This window comes from Candoia aspera, chromosome 3 (assembly GCF_035149785.1).
Source record: "Candoia aspera isolate rCanAsp1 chromosome 3, rCanAsp1.hap2, whole genome shotgun sequence".
Lineage (NCBI taxonomy): Eukaryota > Metazoa > Chordata > Lepidosauria > Squamata > Boidae > Candoia > Candoia aspera.
In genome coordinates this window covers 22,683,749-22,703,852 of record NC_086155.1, presented here as the reverse complement: position 1 = coordinate 22,703,852, position 20,104 = coordinate 22,683,749, and the positions used below count along the sequence as shown (strand labels likewise).

General features: G+C 38.5%; 1 protein-coding gene across 1 annotated transcript; it reads left to right on the top strand.

Annotated features, from left to right (window-relative positions):
• The first annotated feature begins 4,091 nt into the window (after positions 1 to 4,091).
• Positions 4,092 to 19,678, top strand: SERINC3 (serine incorporator 3). The gene is made up of 10 exons (XM_063297132.1): positions 4,092 to 4,335; positions 7,098 to 7,259; positions 10,210 to 10,367; positions 11,045 to 11,124; positions 12,427 to 12,564; positions 13,281 to 13,450; positions 14,038 to 14,128; positions 14,371 to 14,545; positions 16,728 to 16,949; positions 18,824 to 19,678. Exons 1-10 carry the CDS (start codon positions 4,297 to 4,299, stop codon positions 18,960 to 18,962), a joined length of 1,374 nt encoding a protein of 457 aa, XP_063153202.1. The 5' UTR covers positions 4,092 to 4,296; the 3' UTR covers positions 18,963 to 19,678.
• The last annotated feature ends 426 nt before the right edge of the window (positions 19,679 to 20,104 follow it).

Sequence of the window (20,104 nt, the reverse complement as noted above, 5' to 3'; positions counted from 1 at the left end):
CCTTTCCCAGCATTATAGATTAAGAGACCTAGATCTTTGCACTATATGTCCAAAATATGGTAACTTGAATCTGGTCATTTGTATTCTTTAATATAGTTATATGCTCAGATGCACTCTGGTGTCCTCCATATGTTTGGAGTACAACTCTCATCTGCCCTAACTAGCCTGGACAATGGTCAAGGATTGATGGAAATCAAACTGTTGCCTAAAATAGATGGAATGCACAGACCTTCTGTTGCAATGTGCCCTCCACTCCATAACAATTCATGATATAGAAGAAGCACAGCAAACAGAGAAATTTAAAAGGAATGAAAAGGCAGCTGTCATATCAATGTTAATAGTAAAGATTAAGATCTGCATAGCATTTTGACTCAAAGGTCAATCCAGAAATTGAAAAAAATTTCTGGAAGAAGTCTCTACCTGGTCCTAATTAATTGGCTGTTATGTGGAGGGTGAAATTGGATGTGTGAGTGAACCCCTTCCTCCTAAACAGCTTGATCAGTTGAAATCCCCCTCTCAAACTTGCCCAAGAGGGGAAGGCTTGCTAGTAATTGGATGGTACACAACTAAGTTACTATGAGCTCTTGAATGCCATTTATTATTCATTTATTCTGGATTAATTTAACTTTAAAATAAGTTGTTTATTCCTACCCAAACAACCTTTATTAAGATATTATTATGCATTTTATTAGTATCGTACCTTCCTTCCAAGGAGCTCATGGTTGCATACATTTTCTCCTGATAAGGCTCAATGCCTGGCCGATGATCACCCAGCAATCTTCATGGTAAGACAGGATTTTGAAGCTGGTTGTCACAGGCTTAATGCAGCTACTTTAGCCTCTTTACAAATAAAGTTGAGCAGCTAAAATGGCATTATGAATAGAAATGCAGACATGATCCACACTTCTGGTGGTCCAAAAAGGTTTATTATTAGAAAGACTTCTGGAAGTCATGCCTTAGGACCAAGGTAACTTTGGATAAATAAACCCAAAATTAAATAGCTAAATGTTGCTGCTCTGGTCCAAAATATGGCTGCTAATTTGTTCCGAATGCCCTGAAGTTGCTAAATGAAATAATTGAGAATGTCAGCTAATGCAGTTAACTTACATGATCTGCCCTGTGACAAATATTATTCAGTTCAGCAAATAAAAAGTCATGGGAAGAGAGCTGTAGACAGAGGAGATCATGTGAAACTATTTCTTAGCCTGAGGGACTCATTTGCAAAATTGTGTAAACAATACAACATCTGAAGTGCTTTCTAGTGTTCTATAAAAATCTGGAACCTAAAAACATCAGCAAGGATGCAAAGGAGAATGTTATTTAAAGGAAAAACTATTAACTCTTTAATACATTCATTGTATTTGGAAAGGTGTAAGTAAGCTGAAAAACAAACAAAAAAGCAATTATCTCAAAAAGAAAAGACAATTTATGAGCTGGATCCTAGCCAAGTGAGTGCCACTTGCTGAAACCCATTGAACTTAAAGTAGTAATTTAGTCTTAAAAAAAATAAATGTTAGACCATGGAGGATTATTTTTATATGTGATCACTGCTGTGAGACAACTATATGCGCAAAAATGGAAAGATTCTGAAATACCAACAATGGAGGAATGGTTGGTGAAGATAATGGAACTAGCAAGAGATTGAAAAATTAACTTGCTTGCTTAAAGGAAGTTCAACTACTACATTTAGCAGTGACTGAAAACCTCTTATGACTTTTTGCTGAAAAAAGAAAAGAATGAACTGATGATTTATGGATTCGATGATTAGAAAGGGTAGATTATGGAAAGAAGGAAACTTATGTATGGTAACCTTAGAAAGAATAAAATATAAATGTACTTATAACTGCTGTTAAGAAGATCAGAAGCCACTTTATTGTTTTTTTTTCTTTTTCCTTCTTTTCTACCTCTTTTTCTTTATTCCTTTTTCCTTTTTCTATTCCTATTTATCTATTTCTCTTAACTTAAAAATTGTATTGTTTTTAAACTGTGGAAAAACCATTAATAAAAATTATATATATAAAAACCTAAATGTTAGTGAAAAGTTATCAGATCTCTAAATCTTTCTGAAGCAATCAGTATCTTTATAAATGAAACATTCTGCTATGCAAGCCACTTCTTTCCCTGCCCAGTGAAATAGTAAAGATCAGATCTAGGCTTGTCATCATAGTGAGAATTACAGCAATTAGAATTGCGAGTCAGTATTATATTTTATACTATTTTGTATATAATGAGCATAGGACTTTTAATATCTATGTGCCAACTTGCATGAACAAAAGAGCACAGTTTTGACTGCATTGTCATGACTGCCATCTTGTCTATTTTAACCCCTCCACCGCAGATGCAGCTGCTGTTCACAAATAGACACCCCCCTCCAGCATTTTGCAAATGTGCCCTCCACTCTGAAAGATTCAGAGCTGCAGGTCATCATCTCTGCCCCTTCTCCCTCCCCCCAGCAAGGACTACAGTTATCAAGTTAATGTCAGCTGATGTATTTGTCTAGCTAAATTTAGGTTACAAAAGATTCCCATTTAATGATTTGATTTGTTGTTAACATATTAAAATGAAAAACATTTGCATTTTCTCAATGAAGCTGTTAGGAAAAACTATATGGCTTTAAAGATAAGGACAGAATATTAACAAAATCCAAATGTTTGCATTTTGTACCCTCCTACTCTATACCCTAAACCACCCTATAGAGGATGGTTAGTAGATTAGTTCACTTTGTCAAGAGGGAATCTATGTCTGACCCAAGCTATTTATTGCACACTCAGCTGATTGAGATAACCTTCTGGCATATTCTGTTTCTTTTCCCACAACAGTCAGGAGAGCTACTTTTATCATTAACTCAGTTGTTTTAAAATGCATGGAATTAAGAATGACATTGAACAAAACTATTGGGACCACAAGTTTCTTGTAACACACTGAAGCAAATGAATGTCATCAATTTATTTATATGATTCATATAGCTGCTTATTTCACAACAGTGCCTCTAGATGGTATACAAGGATTAAAACCACAATAACAATTTATAACCCATGACACCCAAGGTTAAAACAGTAAACTCTGAAACATAAAAACTGTATCACCTGGAGGAACATGAAAGCCCTAAACCACCTCACCCTAGCAATAAAATCCAATCCGATGCATTTATTGAGAAATAAATTCCACTACATTTACTGTGATACACTCCCAGACAAGTGTTCATGAAATCATAATTTTGAACCGGGCCGTTGAACCCAGAGAGATTTACTGCTAAATAAATACCTGCTGGAGGATTCCGCAGTCTGATAATCATAGTATCTGCCATTTGGGCAGAGCAGAAATATGTATTTTTTGAAGCAGTGAGATCCTTTAGAATTTAAGTAACCATCATGGATCCTTTTGCAAAATGGTTGCTACGGTGAATATGTCGTTTCTAATCCCAATAACGAAACAGCAATAAAAGCTTTCCTTCTCGCCCCTACCTTCCAGCTGCTGAAACAATGCACTCAAATCGATCAAGCCTCTCACTCTAATAAAATGTTGGCAGTTGCTAGTGACATAATTTGTGGGTTATGGCTTATGTTAATTTTTTTTGCTTGTTTCAAAAAGGATAGGAACACTTCAAGTGACACCAAAGCATTGGCAATAATATTGGATTGTTTAAGACCTCAACTGTGCTCCAATTCCCGTCTGAGATTTTTCCACTTGGATTGCTCGTGTGGACTGCACGTACGAACAACCCCAGTTACAGCGGGGTTAAAAACAACTACACGCCAAGGTTTTCTAGAGCAGCCGAGCGGAATGGCGAACTCGCACCAAACAACGCTACCACACAAATCAGTCTGTCCCTTCTTCAACAACCGCGCATTTAGCAACAGTCAGCCCAAATACTCTCCACTACGGGACAGAAGACGGGCGGAAGAGCTTCTGTCCCTTATTCTATCTCCTTCCCGCCTCCTCCGGGAGTCCTAGCTTTTCCATTGGTCAATTCAGACAATACTCTCCCACCCATAATAACCATCCACCCAATCAGCACACTTCCGCTTTATTAGGTTTCCCCTCCCCACTGTCCTTGGCTGAGATGGTCGCCATTTCTCTTTCTTTCTGGCTTCGCGGGACACCTCACCGAATCTCTCCATTGGTCTGTTCATTAGACCCCACCCCTCTTCGATGACAGGCTTGGGGAGCCGCCTACGCGCGGCCAATCAGCGCGGACCTACAGGGTGGCGACGGCACTAGCAGTACCCGCGATAGCGCTGGGCGCCAGAGGTGGGAGGAAGTCCGAAGTATCTGCGTGGGGGCTTCGCTGTCACCATGGGGGCAGTGCTCGGTGTCTGCTCTTTGGCCAGTTGGGTGAGTCCGGGGGCACGGGGTCAGCGGGCCGGTCAGACACCGAGGTGGATTCCAGGCCAGGTCGGGTGGATCGCGCTAGCGGGGACTGGGATTACAGCGCCAGGGGGAAGCGAAAGACGAGCGTCCGTAGGTTCATCCTGTAAGGGAGCCAAGCCTGCTATGGTTTCTTACGAAAAATCAGGCAACTCGGATATCCCGATGAATACTGCAGATCCGGGGGCAGTATATCTCTAAAACAGGATACATAAACAAGGGGGCGGGGTCGTCTTGTCTTCTTTTGAGGTATCCGCCCAGAGACAGACGAGACCAAGGGGTTCGATAGGTAGTAATCCTAAACCTGGGAGCGAACCTTATTGACCCGAATCAGGAATGATTCGAGGTAGACACCTCTAAAAACTCTAAAACCAAGGCTGTAACGTATTATTAAATAATTTAAACACATTGAAGCAGGGGTTAGGGGTTATATCAGAAAGATCAAGCCCTACCAAGTTGTGAAAACGTATATACTTACTTATTTCATGTAAATATAACTATTGCGATGGTGGTAAATGTTGGATGTCTGTAGCTTTAATTTTGTTAAGTGGTTTGTTTATGGCCAGGGGAGGAGAGACTTGAATCATACTTAAATTTCCTTCCTCTGCTTCCCGTGGCCTGTGATTTCATCTCCAAGAACGATATTTATGCCTCAGCCAGGAAATGGCCGCTGAGTCATAGCCTTTGAGTGAGGTAGGTGGCCTGTCCACATAGTAACCAAGTGTTACTGGGGCCATTGTAGTGTTCCTAACCCTATATATAAATAAATAAATAAAAATAGGGATGTGGTGATGCTGCAGGTTAAACCGCTGAGCTGCTGAGCTTGCTGATCGGAAGGCCGGCGGTTCGAATCCGTGTGACGGGGTGAGCTCCCGTTGGTAGTCCCAGCTCCTGCCAGCCTAGCAGTTCGAAAACATGCAAATGTGAGTAGATTTATAGGTACCGCTTCGGCAGGCAGATAACAGCGTTCCGTGTAGTCATGCTGGCCACATGACCACGGAATTGTCTACGGACAAACGCCGGCTCTTCGGCTTTGAAACGGAGATGAGCACTGCCCCCTAGAGTCAGACGTGACTGGACTTAATGTCAAGGGAAACCTTTACCTTTACTATATATACAAATATATATATATTTATAAATATGTTTATATATATATGTGTGTGTATATATATATATATATATATATATATATATATATAAATAACACTATTTATTTATATAAATAAATAAATAAAAATAAATTTATTTGAATTTCGCCCCTGCCCGTCTCACTCAAAGAGTGACTCTGGGTGGTTTATCTTACCCCTATTTCTCTAAACCCAGTGAGTTATTCTAAATATGCTTAGAAGGTCATCCTTATTCCCTAAAATAGTTTGGAAGATTGGATATCTATGCAGGCTGTAGATGAGAGAGACAGTACATCTATTCATCTCCACTGGTTTGGAGGCATTTAGAGCAAGGAAGCTTACAATGAAGACTGACAAAAAGGGAATAACTCTTTAAAGAAGGGAGAGATTGCAAAGGGAACAAAGGCAGCTTTCATATTTCTGCTCTTCAGAGAAGTATTTCACATTAAAACTTTTAAGCATTGGGGATGGCTAAAGCTTCCATGAGCTCCTGTGAATTGCTTGCAGCTTGAATTTGAGCTGAACTGAGACTTATTCAAAGTACAAAGTACTATACTGGTTGACTAATTCAGCTTTTACTATAGTAAAATACAGCATTTATTTATTGTTTTATTTTTATTTATTAAATTTATCCCTGCCCATCTCCTCCCATCGGGGGACACTGGGTGGTTTATGTTGTGAATTGCTAAACTTTCCTTTTAGGGACAATTTATGTTGTGAATTGCTAAACTTTCAAAAACAACCAAAGTTACTGACGTTGATTTACAGAGCAGTTCCATCCACTCTATACAACCATTTGGGAAATGATACTTTTTCTATTATTCAGTGTTGATATTCACATTTATTCTTGACTTGTCATCCTTTCAGTATAAAAATATTTTTCTTTACTCTCTTAAGTTGGTTGGTACTTCAATAATATGGAGTTGGTTATTGCCCAGAGTTGATACAGGTAAGGTGGAGTGCTCAAGAATGTTCTGGGATGAGCATATGAATTGTGTATGTGAATTAAGATGTGGAGCATATGCAATACACACATTAATAAAAAACAGCATTTCTATTATGTCTTATATTACAGCAGTTCAATACGGCCTGCTAAAGCGAATCCCTGAGTGGTAGAGCACACTAAATATGCTATGCCATGAGAAAGTAAAAATATACTACTAGAAATAAATTTAATTGAAGTTTTCAGTTAAGATCAAAATGTACCCTTCTGTTAAGGTGGCTGCCTGCAGAGAATCTGCATGATTTGTTCATTTGGCTCTGCTTCTGACAGCTTTTCCTTAGTATGAGTATTTTTGCCATTGTTCTGTAGGGTGTGCAGATGGATTATTCATGCTAATCAGAGTGTTAAACTTGCATTGGACTGTAGTATTTTATGCAAATTGTGGTAATTAGGTCTCTCCTAACTTCAAGACATTTCTAAATTGGCCTCTTTTTTTTCATTCAGTGTTACAATGCATTTCACATGGCTTTTGCCCTGGCCACACGTGGCAGACAGAATAGTTTACGCTAAGACCATTATAAATAAGTATTTTTGAAAGGATGTATAGTATTGCTAATGCTTAAAATTAAATATCCTCATTTATGCCTCTTTTTTTATAGATTCCATGTCTTTGCAGTGGCGCATCATGTTTGTTATGTCACTGTTGTCCCAACAGCAAGAATTCTACAGTGACTCGGCTTATTTATGCTTTCCTGCTTCTTCTTAGTACTCTTGTTGCATGTATCATGCTGGCACCAGGAATGGAGAACCATCTCAAAAAGGTACTAATGTTTTTAAATCTTGCTTATAACACAAATCACTGGGCTCTGATTTCCTTCACTTAAGGTAGAGACACACTGAACACTGAAAGAAAAAACAATGGAACTTCTGTTGGATTTTTATTAATAAGGAGACAGTTTTATTAGGCTCAGATTTGGTCCAGACTAATACCAAAGATCAGCATTTCAAATTTAAGCTAAAGAACTTGGTAGAATTTTTGCTGAGTTTGTCAGTTTTATAGGCAGCCTGATTTCAAAATCTGTTTTCCTTTTTGGGGCAAGCAAGCATTTTTTAAAAATTGTTTTGGTTTTTGTTTTTGTTTTTTTGAGTCAGAACTTTGTGGAAAAGATATTTCTGAAGTGACAAAAGTGAACTGGTCTCCATGTTTCTCAAGCACTACAGTCAGAAAACCTTATTGTTGCATTCTTCAACAAGCATCTCATATTTTGGCAACCGGAGGGGGTAAAGATTAATATGCAGATCTTCATGGTCCTGTAATGTCCATATACATACAAACTTTGTTAAAGCTTAATTTTCCCTCCTAACAATCTCTGATAAAATTGATTTGCACTGGACCTGGACACTTTTGGAGAAACTGGGACTTACTGCATTTCTCCAGACTGTTCTGTTCTCCATGGGCTATGACCAAGCTAGGGTGTTTCTTAAACAGTGAGTCCTAGACCTTGAACAGCAAAATGAGTTGACTCTAGTCTCTACCAGTGTGAAGTCCTGAATCTGAATCGGCAGCCAATCAAATACATTATCTCCCTGGAATTGTGAATGATTGCAGAGTCTTTTCACAGGCTCAGGTTAATATGCTGGGAGGCAGATTTAATAAGACCCCACTTATGTGAGGAGAGCATCTGCCTTTCTGGCTTGGGGGTAGTTGATACAGTGAGACATGACATGCTATACTGAAAATTTGATAAAGATCTACACAGTAAACTACTTAAGCGTTTTGTCAGCAAACTTTTAAGGCACCCAGATGAATGCTTACATATTCTTTTACATGTGGGCAGGATGTCTGCTACTCTCTATAGCAGTGTTTCTCAACCTTGCTAGCTGAGGAATTCTGGGAGTTGAAGTCCACACATCTTAAAGTTGACAAGGTTGAGAAACACTGCCCTATAGGGTGGCAATTATTTTGAGGAGTGGTCTGTAGGTTGCAGGAACAAATAATGTGCAGTCACCAAAACTAATAATCTTAGAGTTGTGGGTATGAATTTCATAACTGCTTTTTATGACATTGTTTTGCTATGTATTTTATTTGTTGGAAGTTTTAGAACTTGTGGGCTATTTTAAGATATGGCCTTTGGTCATAATAAATTATAATTTTTCTAATGTAGTATACTGTGTTTGTTATTCCATCTCATTGCATCTTGAAACCTGCAGTCTTCTTAAAGTATAAATGAGCATATTACACTTGTGGGCTTATTAGTGAAAAGAGATTTTCAATTTTTATTTAAAATTGAAAATCCTGTCAACTATGGAAATATATCTTAAAAAGAAATTGAAGCATATACTTGACAACTCAACAAGAAGAAAATGCTTTAATTGTTTTTTCTATAAAATCCAAGCTTGCTTTATGTGCAAATAAAGAAAACACAAAAGGAGTATTCTGTCAGTAGAGTGTGCCTTGACAACCAGTATAATCATGCAAATTGAATGCAGAAGTATTTAAACCATGCAGAATAATTGTATGTCCTGATATTTATGATATTTTTTGGTGGTAGAAAATTGCCTACTTCTTAAAATTAATTAATTCAACTATGAATTGCCACTCTTGAATTGAGATAAGGTATCAAAAATAACTCAAATACAACAGAAAATGATAGTCAATTTAATGGGTTGGACAACTAATGGCCATTTCAGTGAAAGGATGCATATTATTCTTGTCGAAGTTTAGTACATGAAATATTGGAAATTAGTCAAAAGTAAATGTTTAATAAGGCTATTTGTGAGCTAATTGTGGGGGTTTTAGTTGACCTTGCCAGCTTATGTGTCAAATATTGATTCCTGAGGTCTAATTTCATGTTTAAAAAAGGGGATAACAGCCTACCTGAATTCCGGGGTGAATATAGAGCTCCACAATAAATATTCATAGTTTTGCTCTGTATGAAAATTCAACTGGGGATGTCTGCTTCTGACATTGAGAGTCACATAAATAAATCAAGAATAGTTGGTTTGAAACCAATGCTTTAACATTTAATTTTTTAACATATCTTATGTGTACATGTATTTTTAATTTGTGGTACACTGTTTTGATATTTACGGATCAGTAATACATAAATACTGTTTATAACAAATAAAATACATAAGAATGATGTGAATCCTCCTCTGCCTTTTTTTTTTCCTGTATGAGTCTTCTGTAATCTTTTGCCTTCCAGCAAGAGATTGACCTCTGTCCTTTGCGTTTGATTCAGGCTTCCATACCTGGACTCCAGTTTTTCCCATTAGGCAGTGGGAAAAAATATCTTGTGTTCAACTACTGATTTGTTTTGATGATAAAATTGGACTGGGAAGACAAGTTCAAAACCCCATTAGGCTGCAAAGCTTGGCTTCTAGAATGATGTTGAGAGAAAGGGTGTGATGTGAGCAAGGCATAAATTATATACTTATTTCTCACCCTGCGTTTTATACATGAACAGGTTTGGCCTGTGGCCCAATAAAAGTGTTGACTACTTTCACCTAGTGTGATTCTTGAATATACTGCAAGAACTTTATTGTGCAGCAGCTATTTTAGGCTAGAATGAGCTAGCAGGTGCTGGCATTCCAGGTAGAAGGTCAGCTTGATAACTTGTCTTAACCAAGAGTGGTACAATAGAACAATTTACAAATCATGGGTTTTCAACCATGGCCATCATCTGTAAGAATAGGACTTGAGGAAGATGAATACTATGTATAATCCACTTGAATATAATTAAGGTTTTTGGATTTATTGTTCTCTTTCAGGTGCCTGGTTTTTGTGATGGCTTTGACTGCGAAGCTTTGGTTGGATACCGAGCCGTCTATCGGGTCAGTTTTGCTATGGCTGTGTTTTTCTGCCTCTTTACACTACTTATGGTACAAGTGAAATCAAGTAAAGACCCACGGGCTGCCATCCACAATGGGTGAGTTAGAATGGGAAATGGGGACTAATCTCTTACTTATTTTGCCCACATCCTGAAACGGTACCTTTCCAAAAGTGATCAGTTTGACTCAGACACTTAAGTGAAATAGGAAAAATTCATTGTTCCAAGCATAAAAGCTGAATAAATGCATGCCCATGAAGTGAAATTGTATAGTTACTAATTTCAGCTTTTATAATTCTAGAGATAAATTTAACAGGAGAAGGTAACCTGATAATCTCTAGATCAGTGTTTTTCAACCTTGGCAACTTGAAGAAGTGTGGACTTCAACTTCCAGAAAATTCTAGGAGTTGAAGTCCACACATCTTAAAGTTGCCAAGGTTGAGAAACACTGATCTAGAGATTGCAAATAACAGTCCCTTATTCTTGGCTATATTGGTAGTGTGAATGTTGTAAGGTTTTGTAAATTGCTGAAAGTCTTTGGAGATGATGATGGCATACAAATTATATAAATACCCAACATCCAGATTTTGGCTCATTTTCTCAGGGCTCAGATATTCAAAATTGCCTCTTATTTATTAATATATTCCTTCTTCCATTAAAAATCACCAGCGAGTCTTACTCCTATTGCTAGATGCATTTCATTAGAAGTATATACTTTTGTTAGCTTAATGTAGACAGAGAAATAATTTTCAATTGTCTTTTTCATGTTTTAATAGATTTTGGTTCTTCAAAGTAGCTGCAATTGTTGGAATCATGGTTGGGGCATTTTATATTCCAGAAGGGTCTTTCACAAGAGGCAAGTGTGCATGGAACAGGAAACGTCATCATTTATTGAACTATCATTGGTGGTTAGTTAGTAGGTTTTATTTTTTCAAAAGGCCAAATTATATCCAGTGAATGCAATGCTTGTATAGACAGAGTTGTTGATAGTCCAAGCAAGCATTTACAAGAGGGGGATTCAGATGGACGTGTGCTACGCTGTGGCTGCTGCTCAGTGCTCCATCAAGCTAACAGAATCATAATGGCCTTGAGAAAGAGAGATGTGTAATAGAAAACCACTCCTTTGTTTTCATGTATACAAGCCCACAATCTGTGCATATGCAGATTTTCATGATAATCATCTACCCTAAGAAAGCAAAAGTAAGTGTTAGACTGGGGAGACAAGTTCAAGACCCCACTGGGCTGCAAAGCTTGGCTTCTAGAATGGTGCTGAGAGAAAGGGGGTGATGTGAGCAAGGGGTGTTTTTTTGGGGGGGAGTGTGCTTCCGCTTTCTTTTTAAGGGGATCAGACCTCAGGATTAATACTCCAGTAGTATGTTATCACTCCAAGAGATACAACAGAATTGCAAATAATTTGCAAATGTAAACTCTGCAATGTATACAGCCTTTCCCAATCTGCTATCCTAGTATTTTTTTTAAGTTATTGGATTTTTAGCCCGTCTTTATTTTTTGTCAACTCAAGGTGGCATACATACTTAATGTCCCTGCCTCCTATTTTTGTCACAACAATAACCTGGCAGAGTGTGGTGAGAAAGAGTGACTGGCCCAAAGTCACCAAGCCAGCTTTGTGTCTAAGGGAGGACTAGAATTCACGCTTCCTGGTTTCTAGCTCAGCTGCTTAGCCGCTGCATCAAGCTGGCCCTCCACTCTCCAAGTATCTCCAAATCCATATTAGATGACAATTCTCATCATTCTCAAGTAGCATGGCTTACTCTTAAATGCAGTTTGAAGCACTCATGTGCTGCATGCACCTGAATTTGTATACAAAATGTTCTCATGAGTTGGTTTAAGTAGATTCTTACACTGTTCTGTGAACTCTTCCCACACATCAGCCAGAAAGGCTTTTTATACCATCTTTGTAACACCTGAAATAGCTTTATGATTTTTAAAAGGCATACCAATTAAAGTATCTATATGCGAAGAGATCATTATTGATGGACATTCTAGTTGTCTTCCCCAATTTGGATTATAGCCCCGTCATTCACACCCCCATTCAATACATCATCTGGAGGGCACCTGCTTTGCTCCCTGCCTCCATTGAAATACATTTACCCAGATGCTGTCATGATGGTAACTTTCTTTCCTTCTTTCTTTCTAGTATTATTCTTCTTTGGAACTGGAGGTGCCTTCATCTTCATTCTTATCCAGCTGGTGCTGCTTGTGGATTTTGCTCATTCCTGGAATGAATCCTGGGTCGAACGGATGGAAGAGGGAAATTCCAGGTGCTGGTATGTTGGTAAGTGGCATTTAGCTGATGAATAACAAAACGAACCAGCAGCTTTAATGCGCGCTGCTTAGGGCTACACTTTGCATTGGGCAATTTATTGACTGTATTGATAGAACTATCTGCTACAGATGTGTGGTAGATTTCAACTCCCAGAATTCCCAGCATGCTTGCACACACGTTACCAGCATACGTCCACACATATTGTTACCAAGTTTGAAAAATGCTGATCTACTACATAGGAAAAAATGGGATTGCATAAAAAATTATGCCAGAATTATTCATCTGATGCCACACCCACAGCAAGCAGTGCTTGCATACTAAAAATAATGTTATGAATTGAGTATAGATTTTTTTTCCCATTTACATCCAGCTTTTTGGGTATTCTACCCATCCTTGAGCATGTCAGACAGTCTTGCTCTTCATTTTTCTTCCTGACTGTATGAGATAACACTGAAGAGGCTGCTGTGATTGTAAAATGCAATGAAGATTAAGTGTGGCTTAATACTGAAAAAATGCAAAACCAGCCACTACAGGCAAGCATTTGCTTTATAAATTGTGGTGTTATGCACACCTCAGGATAAAATGACACTCTCTGTGGAGGAGAAGACTAGGATCTTCCTTCTTGATAATAGTTATTTTCATAGATGTGCTGCATCTTTAAACAATATTATTGGTCCAGTTTAGCACTTGAGTATTTCTAATGGGGATATGCTTTTTTCCTTCAGCCCTGCTGTCATGCACCTGCTTGAACTACGTTCTTTCGTTCATTGCCGTTGTGCTTTTCTATGTCTTCTACACAAAACCAGATGGCTGTATTGAGAACAAGTTCTTCATCAGCTTTAATATGATTGCGTGCATTGCTGTGTCTATCACATCAATCGTTCCCAAAGTCCAGGTATGGAGATAAAGCAGTGCTTTCAAATGAACAAACTCAGCTGACTTATTTTGCTTTATATATCATATTGGTAGATTGTATATTTACCTTGCAAATGCTTCTAGGAATAAATCAGTGGTTACAAATGAAACAACACAAATCCTTTTGCTCAGAGGTAAGTGGCCTTTTGATGTAAGGAGTAGATTTAACATTGGGGATTGGGGAAAGGTTGGAGTGGAGGTGCTGATGTAAGCCAGGCACACAATTTTGAGGGGTGTCGAGAAGGATGTTTGGGTGTTTTCTTTTTAAGTACTAAACTTATTTGTGGACATATACAACACTTTGGATGTGTTTACCTCCTCAGAATGGTGAGAATTACATCACTGATACTTTGCTACTGTGATTGATGAGAGAGTGTTCTGGAGGCTGCAAAAAAGGGTGTGGGCAGTTGCACCTCAAATAATTCTTGTGCCTCTGACAGTGCTTAATGCTGAATAGCCTGATATTGTAGCAGAAATGAAGCATTTCTAGCTGTAGTTTTTAACCATAAACCTTCATGATTCAGATCAAAATCATTTATATTATTAAAAATTGCTTGTCTCAAATAGGAACATCAGCCTCATTCTGGTCTTCTCCAGTCCTCTGTGATTACTCTCTACACCATGTACCTCACTTGGTCAGCCATGTCTAACGAGCCTGGTAAGCTTCTATAAGTGCAAATAGTATGAGGAACAAAAACTATTACGCTGTATATTTCACATTGCTTCCTCTTTAGAGACTTGCAAATTCCTCAGAAAACATCTCGCAACCACTTCGTTATAGAGAGTCTTTACTGTAACACGTGTCAAATCCTTATTTATGTTACTAAACAACAAACTCTTTAGTAATTGTCAGAACACTATTTAATATGTATCTTTGCTCTCAAAAATGTGTCTTTTTAGACCGCCACTGTAACCCAAGCCTTCTGAACATCATCAGTCAAATATCTGCACCTACTTCCATCCCATTGAATTCAACTGCTCCTCCTACCCCGACGCCAGAAAAATCACCTCAGTGGTGGGATGCCCAGAGCATTGTTGGGCTTATTATCTTTGTACTTTGTCTCCTGTATTCCAGGTAAGATAAAAGATTTATGTTTTCTGAATCACCAGCAATCCTAGAGTGATCTAGTTTAATTAATCTAATTTAATCTTACATTAAATTTGGATGTATGGAAAAGAGAAGCTTTAGTTCTCTTAAAATCAAGGGAAATTACTTTTGATTGAAGTAGTATTAATAATTTGATTAAATGTACTTTACCAAGTCTTCTAATTGTAGTAAAATTCCATACTTCTTAAACTCTTTCAGGTCTGAGAGTTAATTAACGAAATAGTTTTTAAAACCCAACTTATTTTAGTTGGAATTTGACCATTTTTGATCTTGATGTAAAAAAGATCCTTGTTTTTTTTAAAAATATGCTTCACCAATGGTCCAGTTTTATTCTGTATCAGACTTCCTTACCCATGGCATCCTCCAGGTGTGTGGAATTCCAGACTTTCAGCAATGGCCTGCTGAGTTGGTCTTGAGAGCTATAGAAATCAAAAAAATAAATACATTTCAAGAGATCAGATCCACACAACTGGAGGATACCCAGGTTGGGTAAAGCACTCTAATGAGCTCAAAAGAGCTTGCATAATGTTTCCAATAGCTTACCTTCCCAAGCAGCTTACATATCTGGTCCCAGTTAGTATTAGTGGCAATTATTTATTCATGCCTGTCCAGTCAAGAGGTGAGTCTGTTAAGTAATCAGAATAAAAGATACAAAGCAGGGTAACAGTAACAACCACAGTAATCTAACAAAAAGGAAAAAACCCCTTAGTGCTGGAAAATCCTGTAATCAACAAACAGCCAGGTCTTAATGGCTTATGGAATACCAGAAGCAGTGGGGACAATCTGATTTGGGGGGAAGGAAATATTATTTCAAAGAAGGAACAATAACAGAGAAGGCTTGCTGCCAAGGTTCTTATAAATGTCATTCCATAGAGATCCTGAGGGAGCCCACCCTCTTAGATCTTATTGAATGGGTAGAAACTACTGACAGAAAACAAACCTAGTCCTGAGTCAGGAAGAGCATTAAAGGTGACAACCAGCAGCTTGAATTGTGTGTGAAAGTGAGTTGGTAACTAGTGCAGCTCTTGAAGTAGTAGTGTTATGTGGGTAGACTGACTGGTACCTATAACCATCCCGCTACTGCATTCTGGACCAATTGCAACATATGAATGTTCTTCAAGGGCAATCCCATGCAGAGGGCATTGCAGTAGGCCAAATGAGAAGTGAGCAGAGCAAGAGTAACTGCAAAAAGTCTTCTGATTCAGGAATGGCCATGGCTGGTGCACAAGATGCATTTGTGCAAAGGTCTTGTGAGCCCCAGCTTACCTGCTCCTCAAGCATGAGCTGTGAATCCAGGAGGACTCTGAGATTATGGACCACCTCTGACAGGGAAGCGTGACCAAAGTTGGAATATTACTGGAATCAGAAGATTCCAAATCCAAGCCGCTCTGTCTTGCTAGGATTAAGCTTGAGTCTTTGTCCCTATCCAGATCTAAACCGCCTCCAGGCACTGGGGCAACCACATCTCCTGTTGAGCCTGCTGCAACCAAGATATATAACCCACTGATTATACCCGAATCTCTGTCCCAGATGATTTCTCCCAGGAACTCAATGTAGATATGAAATAAAAGGGAAAAATCCAGTCCTGCAGCACTTCACAACAGAGGGCTCAAGCCATGGCTTCTTACTCCCCCCCCCTGAATGGAATTACCTCCAAGAAAGGCGAACCCACTTTATAACAGTGCCTCCCACTCTCATCCATAAAGATGATACAGAAAGATGCCATGATTGATGATTTTAGGGAGCCAAGAGATCAAGCAGGAGCATGAGGTTGCATTCCCACATCTCAATCCTGCCACAGGCTGCCCACAAGAATGTAGGTGTGATTTTAATTCTGGACCTGGACCTGAAACCAGACTGAAAAAGTCCAGATAATCTGTTTCCTGCAGAACTTTGATGCAGACCCACCATTTTCTCAACAACCTTCCCATGTAGGGAAGGTTAGAGACTGGTTGATTGATTGCTGGGTGGAGTGATGGCTTCTGGAGGAGGGGACATATAGTTGCTTCCTACATGCTGTGTTTTCAGAACCAATAGTGCCTCAAGGAGTTCTTGCAGAATTTGAATAAAGCTGAATAGCTGTGATTAGTTTCAACTTTCCTTTTTTTTTTTTATCTAGATTTTTGAATTCTCCTTTCTTGTTTTGCAGCATCCGATCTTCTAACAATAGCCAAGTGAACAAGTTGACCCTGTCAGTTAGTGACAGTGTCATTCTGGATGATGCACCAAATACAGCTGATGGAGAAGATGGAGAAATCCGCAGGGTTTTGGACAATGAAAAGGATGGTGTTCAGTATAACTATAGCTTCTTCCACTTCATGCTAACTCTTGCTTCCCTCTATATAATGATGACTCTTACTAATTGGTACAGGTGAGAATATTCTTAACAGTTTTAATCAAAAATCTTATTGCTGTAGATTCAGTAACTCAACATGGAATTGTTTAAATATTAAGAACTATTTTATTTTTCAAAAAGTAGAAACTTAAAAAGCTGGTTATATATAGTTGGGACAGCAGTCCATATAAAAGACTATTGTCTGCACTGACTGCCAGCACCTTTTTAGAACTTCATGCTGGTGTCTTTTCTAGCCCTGCTTGTGATAGAAAGGGAATTAAATATTAATATTAATGTTAACTTGATTTTTAGGAGTGCTTAAAATACAGTATGTTCATTCTCAGTCTTCTAATAAAAGTCAGTGGCTGTGGGATGTGCAGCTTACCTAAAGCCAACTAGTAAGCTCATGAGCTGGTCATAACTTGAACCTGGAAGCATTCAATTTATAGTTCATTTTTGTAATGCTTCTTCCCATATTTCCCTGCAAAAGAAAGCAGAACACAAAACAGATGTAACCCAGCCACATGAACTTTTAATTTTGCATGGTGGTTTTTGGTGATGATGATGATACAGTAATAGCAACTTACTAGGCAAACATGCTACTGCAAAAAGTCGTCTTCTGTATGCAAAGGAGCAATAACAGACTAGAGATTTCAGTGGTTCTTCAGGCCTTAAAAACCATGCCAATAAGTGCTGCTTTGCCTCCCCCTTCTCAAAGTCATCCTATCCATTTAAAGCCAGTACTTGCAGGGCCCTAATCATTTCTTCTGTTACTGGTGAGGCAGGAAAAACTGAAGCCAATTGCCAGCTACAAAACAAAAGTCCAATCATAGCACTTACAAGAGCCAGAGTATTTGAAACACCACTGTCTGAGATGGGCAGATCTTGTCCTGATTATAGCATGCTTTGTTCTGAGCATAGAATCCCAAAAGCTATTTTGAACTTGAACTATTTCTAATCATCCCTGTTATATAATGGCTGTGTAAATTTGCCTTCCACCCATGGTGAAACAGAAACTAAGCTCACTGTGCCTATTTCTGCCACACCATTCTGGATTGGCCACATTTCAGGAGTACCCAGTCCAGAAAGGTGGGATCGTCTAGATTTCAGCTGAGACAAAATCCTGAGCATTCTTAAAGTGAGGCTGGTTTATCTTACCCCTACCTCTCCTTCTCTGAATGGCTTCCCAGTGTTTTGCTTTTCTTATGACTGGCTTGAGGTCAAAGAAATCAGCTGCGGTGGCTAAGGGGATTTGGGAAAAGTAGGTCTTTGAAGATCAGAGGTGGGCCAGATCTTTCATGCCTGGCTTGAAGTCAAGGACATCTACAGCAGCTATCCAACTATTTCCCCAATGTTCCCAGTGCCTTCCTTTCTCTACCTTCTATTAGCCACTGCTGCTGACCCGATGGACCAAATACCTGTTTCATTCTGGAGACAAGCTCATAGAAACCAGATATCCTGTCTATGGAATGTTTTACATTCCTAATACAGAGATTTCATTGTGAAATTGCCTCAGATGAGTCTATGGTGGACCTTTTAGATAACCGTCTGAAATACAGCATGTTGTCTCAGAAGCTGTAGAACATGAAGGGCAATTTGCAAACCTCCCACACCTCCTCTAAAACTTGGCAGACTTTGTCACCTCAAGTGTTAGTGTGTTTAAGAAGTTTTCCTAAGTCTGCACAAAACTAAAGTTAGGATTCACCTTGTAACACTGAATAGCATTTCCTGCTGTATGTGCTAGGAAAGATGTTGGGTTAAACATTACTTCTGGGTAAGAATGCTTCTGTAATTAACCCCAAATAACTGGCAAGCATATCAAAAGGCTGTATAATTGAGTTGTGCAATAAATTAGCTGAAGACTTTCTACCCATGGATTGAGACATATATCATTTTTATTAATTTTACAGTCCTGATGCTGAAACCAAAACACTGGAAAGCAAATGGCCAGCTGTCTGGGTGAAGATCTCTTCAAGCTGGGTTTGTCTTCTTCTTTACATCTGGACTTTAGTGGCACCCCTGATCCTTACCAATCGAGACTTCAGTTAAATGGTAACTTCTGTGAAAGCATGGAGATACGATGTTCTACTCTGCTGCAAGCCGAAAGTTCTGTATTGCTTCTTGGAGCTAAGGCTCCAGTCATCTCTCCTACAACATGCAGACAAATAGAAGTCTAACTCATATAATGCTTAATGCAGAATCTAAATGCTGTACATATTGGTGTGTTAAATTCAAAACTAGCATTCCTATAATCTTCTACAGCTGTGCTGTTGAAGAATTTTGTAAAAAGCTTGTGTTTTGTAAAACTACAAAATTGTTGTAGTTTTACAAAAACATTATCTTTACTGGAAGAAAGCGTGAATGGAAAGTAATATATTCTAAAGTTGTTGATATTTCATTGTATGGAAATGAATGCCATTGCTGCAATGCTCTACATTCCACTTCAGAAAAATGTACCTGATGGAGCTTTGAATAATGGATAAAGCCTTTTTCTTAACAGAGAACAGCATGCTAATGTAATATAGCATGCCTATAACTGGCAACTTTTGGGATCATTGTAGAAAACAAATTTTATAGGGATCTAGTATACTGCTAAACTTTTAATATTTTACCAGTTATCTGATTTACTTTAAACAAGTTCAAGTCCTGCTTTCTGAACAAGCGATTTAATAAGCAATGCTTGTTAAAGCTAGTACATCATTCTGCTCAGTTTGCAATTATTTGCACTATAAACATGTTTGATTAAAACTAAAATTTTAGTGTCACTTCTGTTGGATGGTTGTTTCAGCAGTTCTGCATGTGATTACCCTCTAGCCCAAGCAGTGAAGTTGGTCTATGTCTGAAAACAAGTCTTCATACAACTTATTTGTGGTGATACACACAGAACTTCCATGTGGGGCTCTTGATTTATATGTTCATATTACAGTAGATCTTTAGTTGGCACAAGCACATAAAGTACCTGTCCAGTTTTTAGCCAGTGATTGTACATGTGCTTTTGCCAGTAGCAGAGACATCTGTGCTCAACTGATTTCCTATTCTTAGTTTCAGTCCTTTATACTGGTGCCCATCATTTTCAGAACTTCAGCATGCCGGAAAGCAAGAGACAGCTTTCTTCCTGTTTATGATTGTTAAACAAGTTTCCCTTGATGGTTTTCTAGGATTGTAAACATTCAGGAACTGCATTTTTCATT

Coding starts and splice junctions, on each gene's coding strand:
- SERINC3 (XM_063297132.1), top strand. CDS start 4,297: ATGGGGGCAGTGCTCGGTGTCTGCTCTTTGGCCAGTTGG. Junction 4,336..7,097: donor TCTGCTCTTTGGCCAGTTGG/GTGAGTCCGGGG, acceptor CTTTTTTTATAG/ATTCCATGTCTTTGCAGTGG. Junction 10,368..11,044: donor CGGGCTGCCATCCACAATGG/GTGAGTTAGAAT, acceptor ATGTTTTAATAG/ATTTTGGTTCTTCAAAGTAG.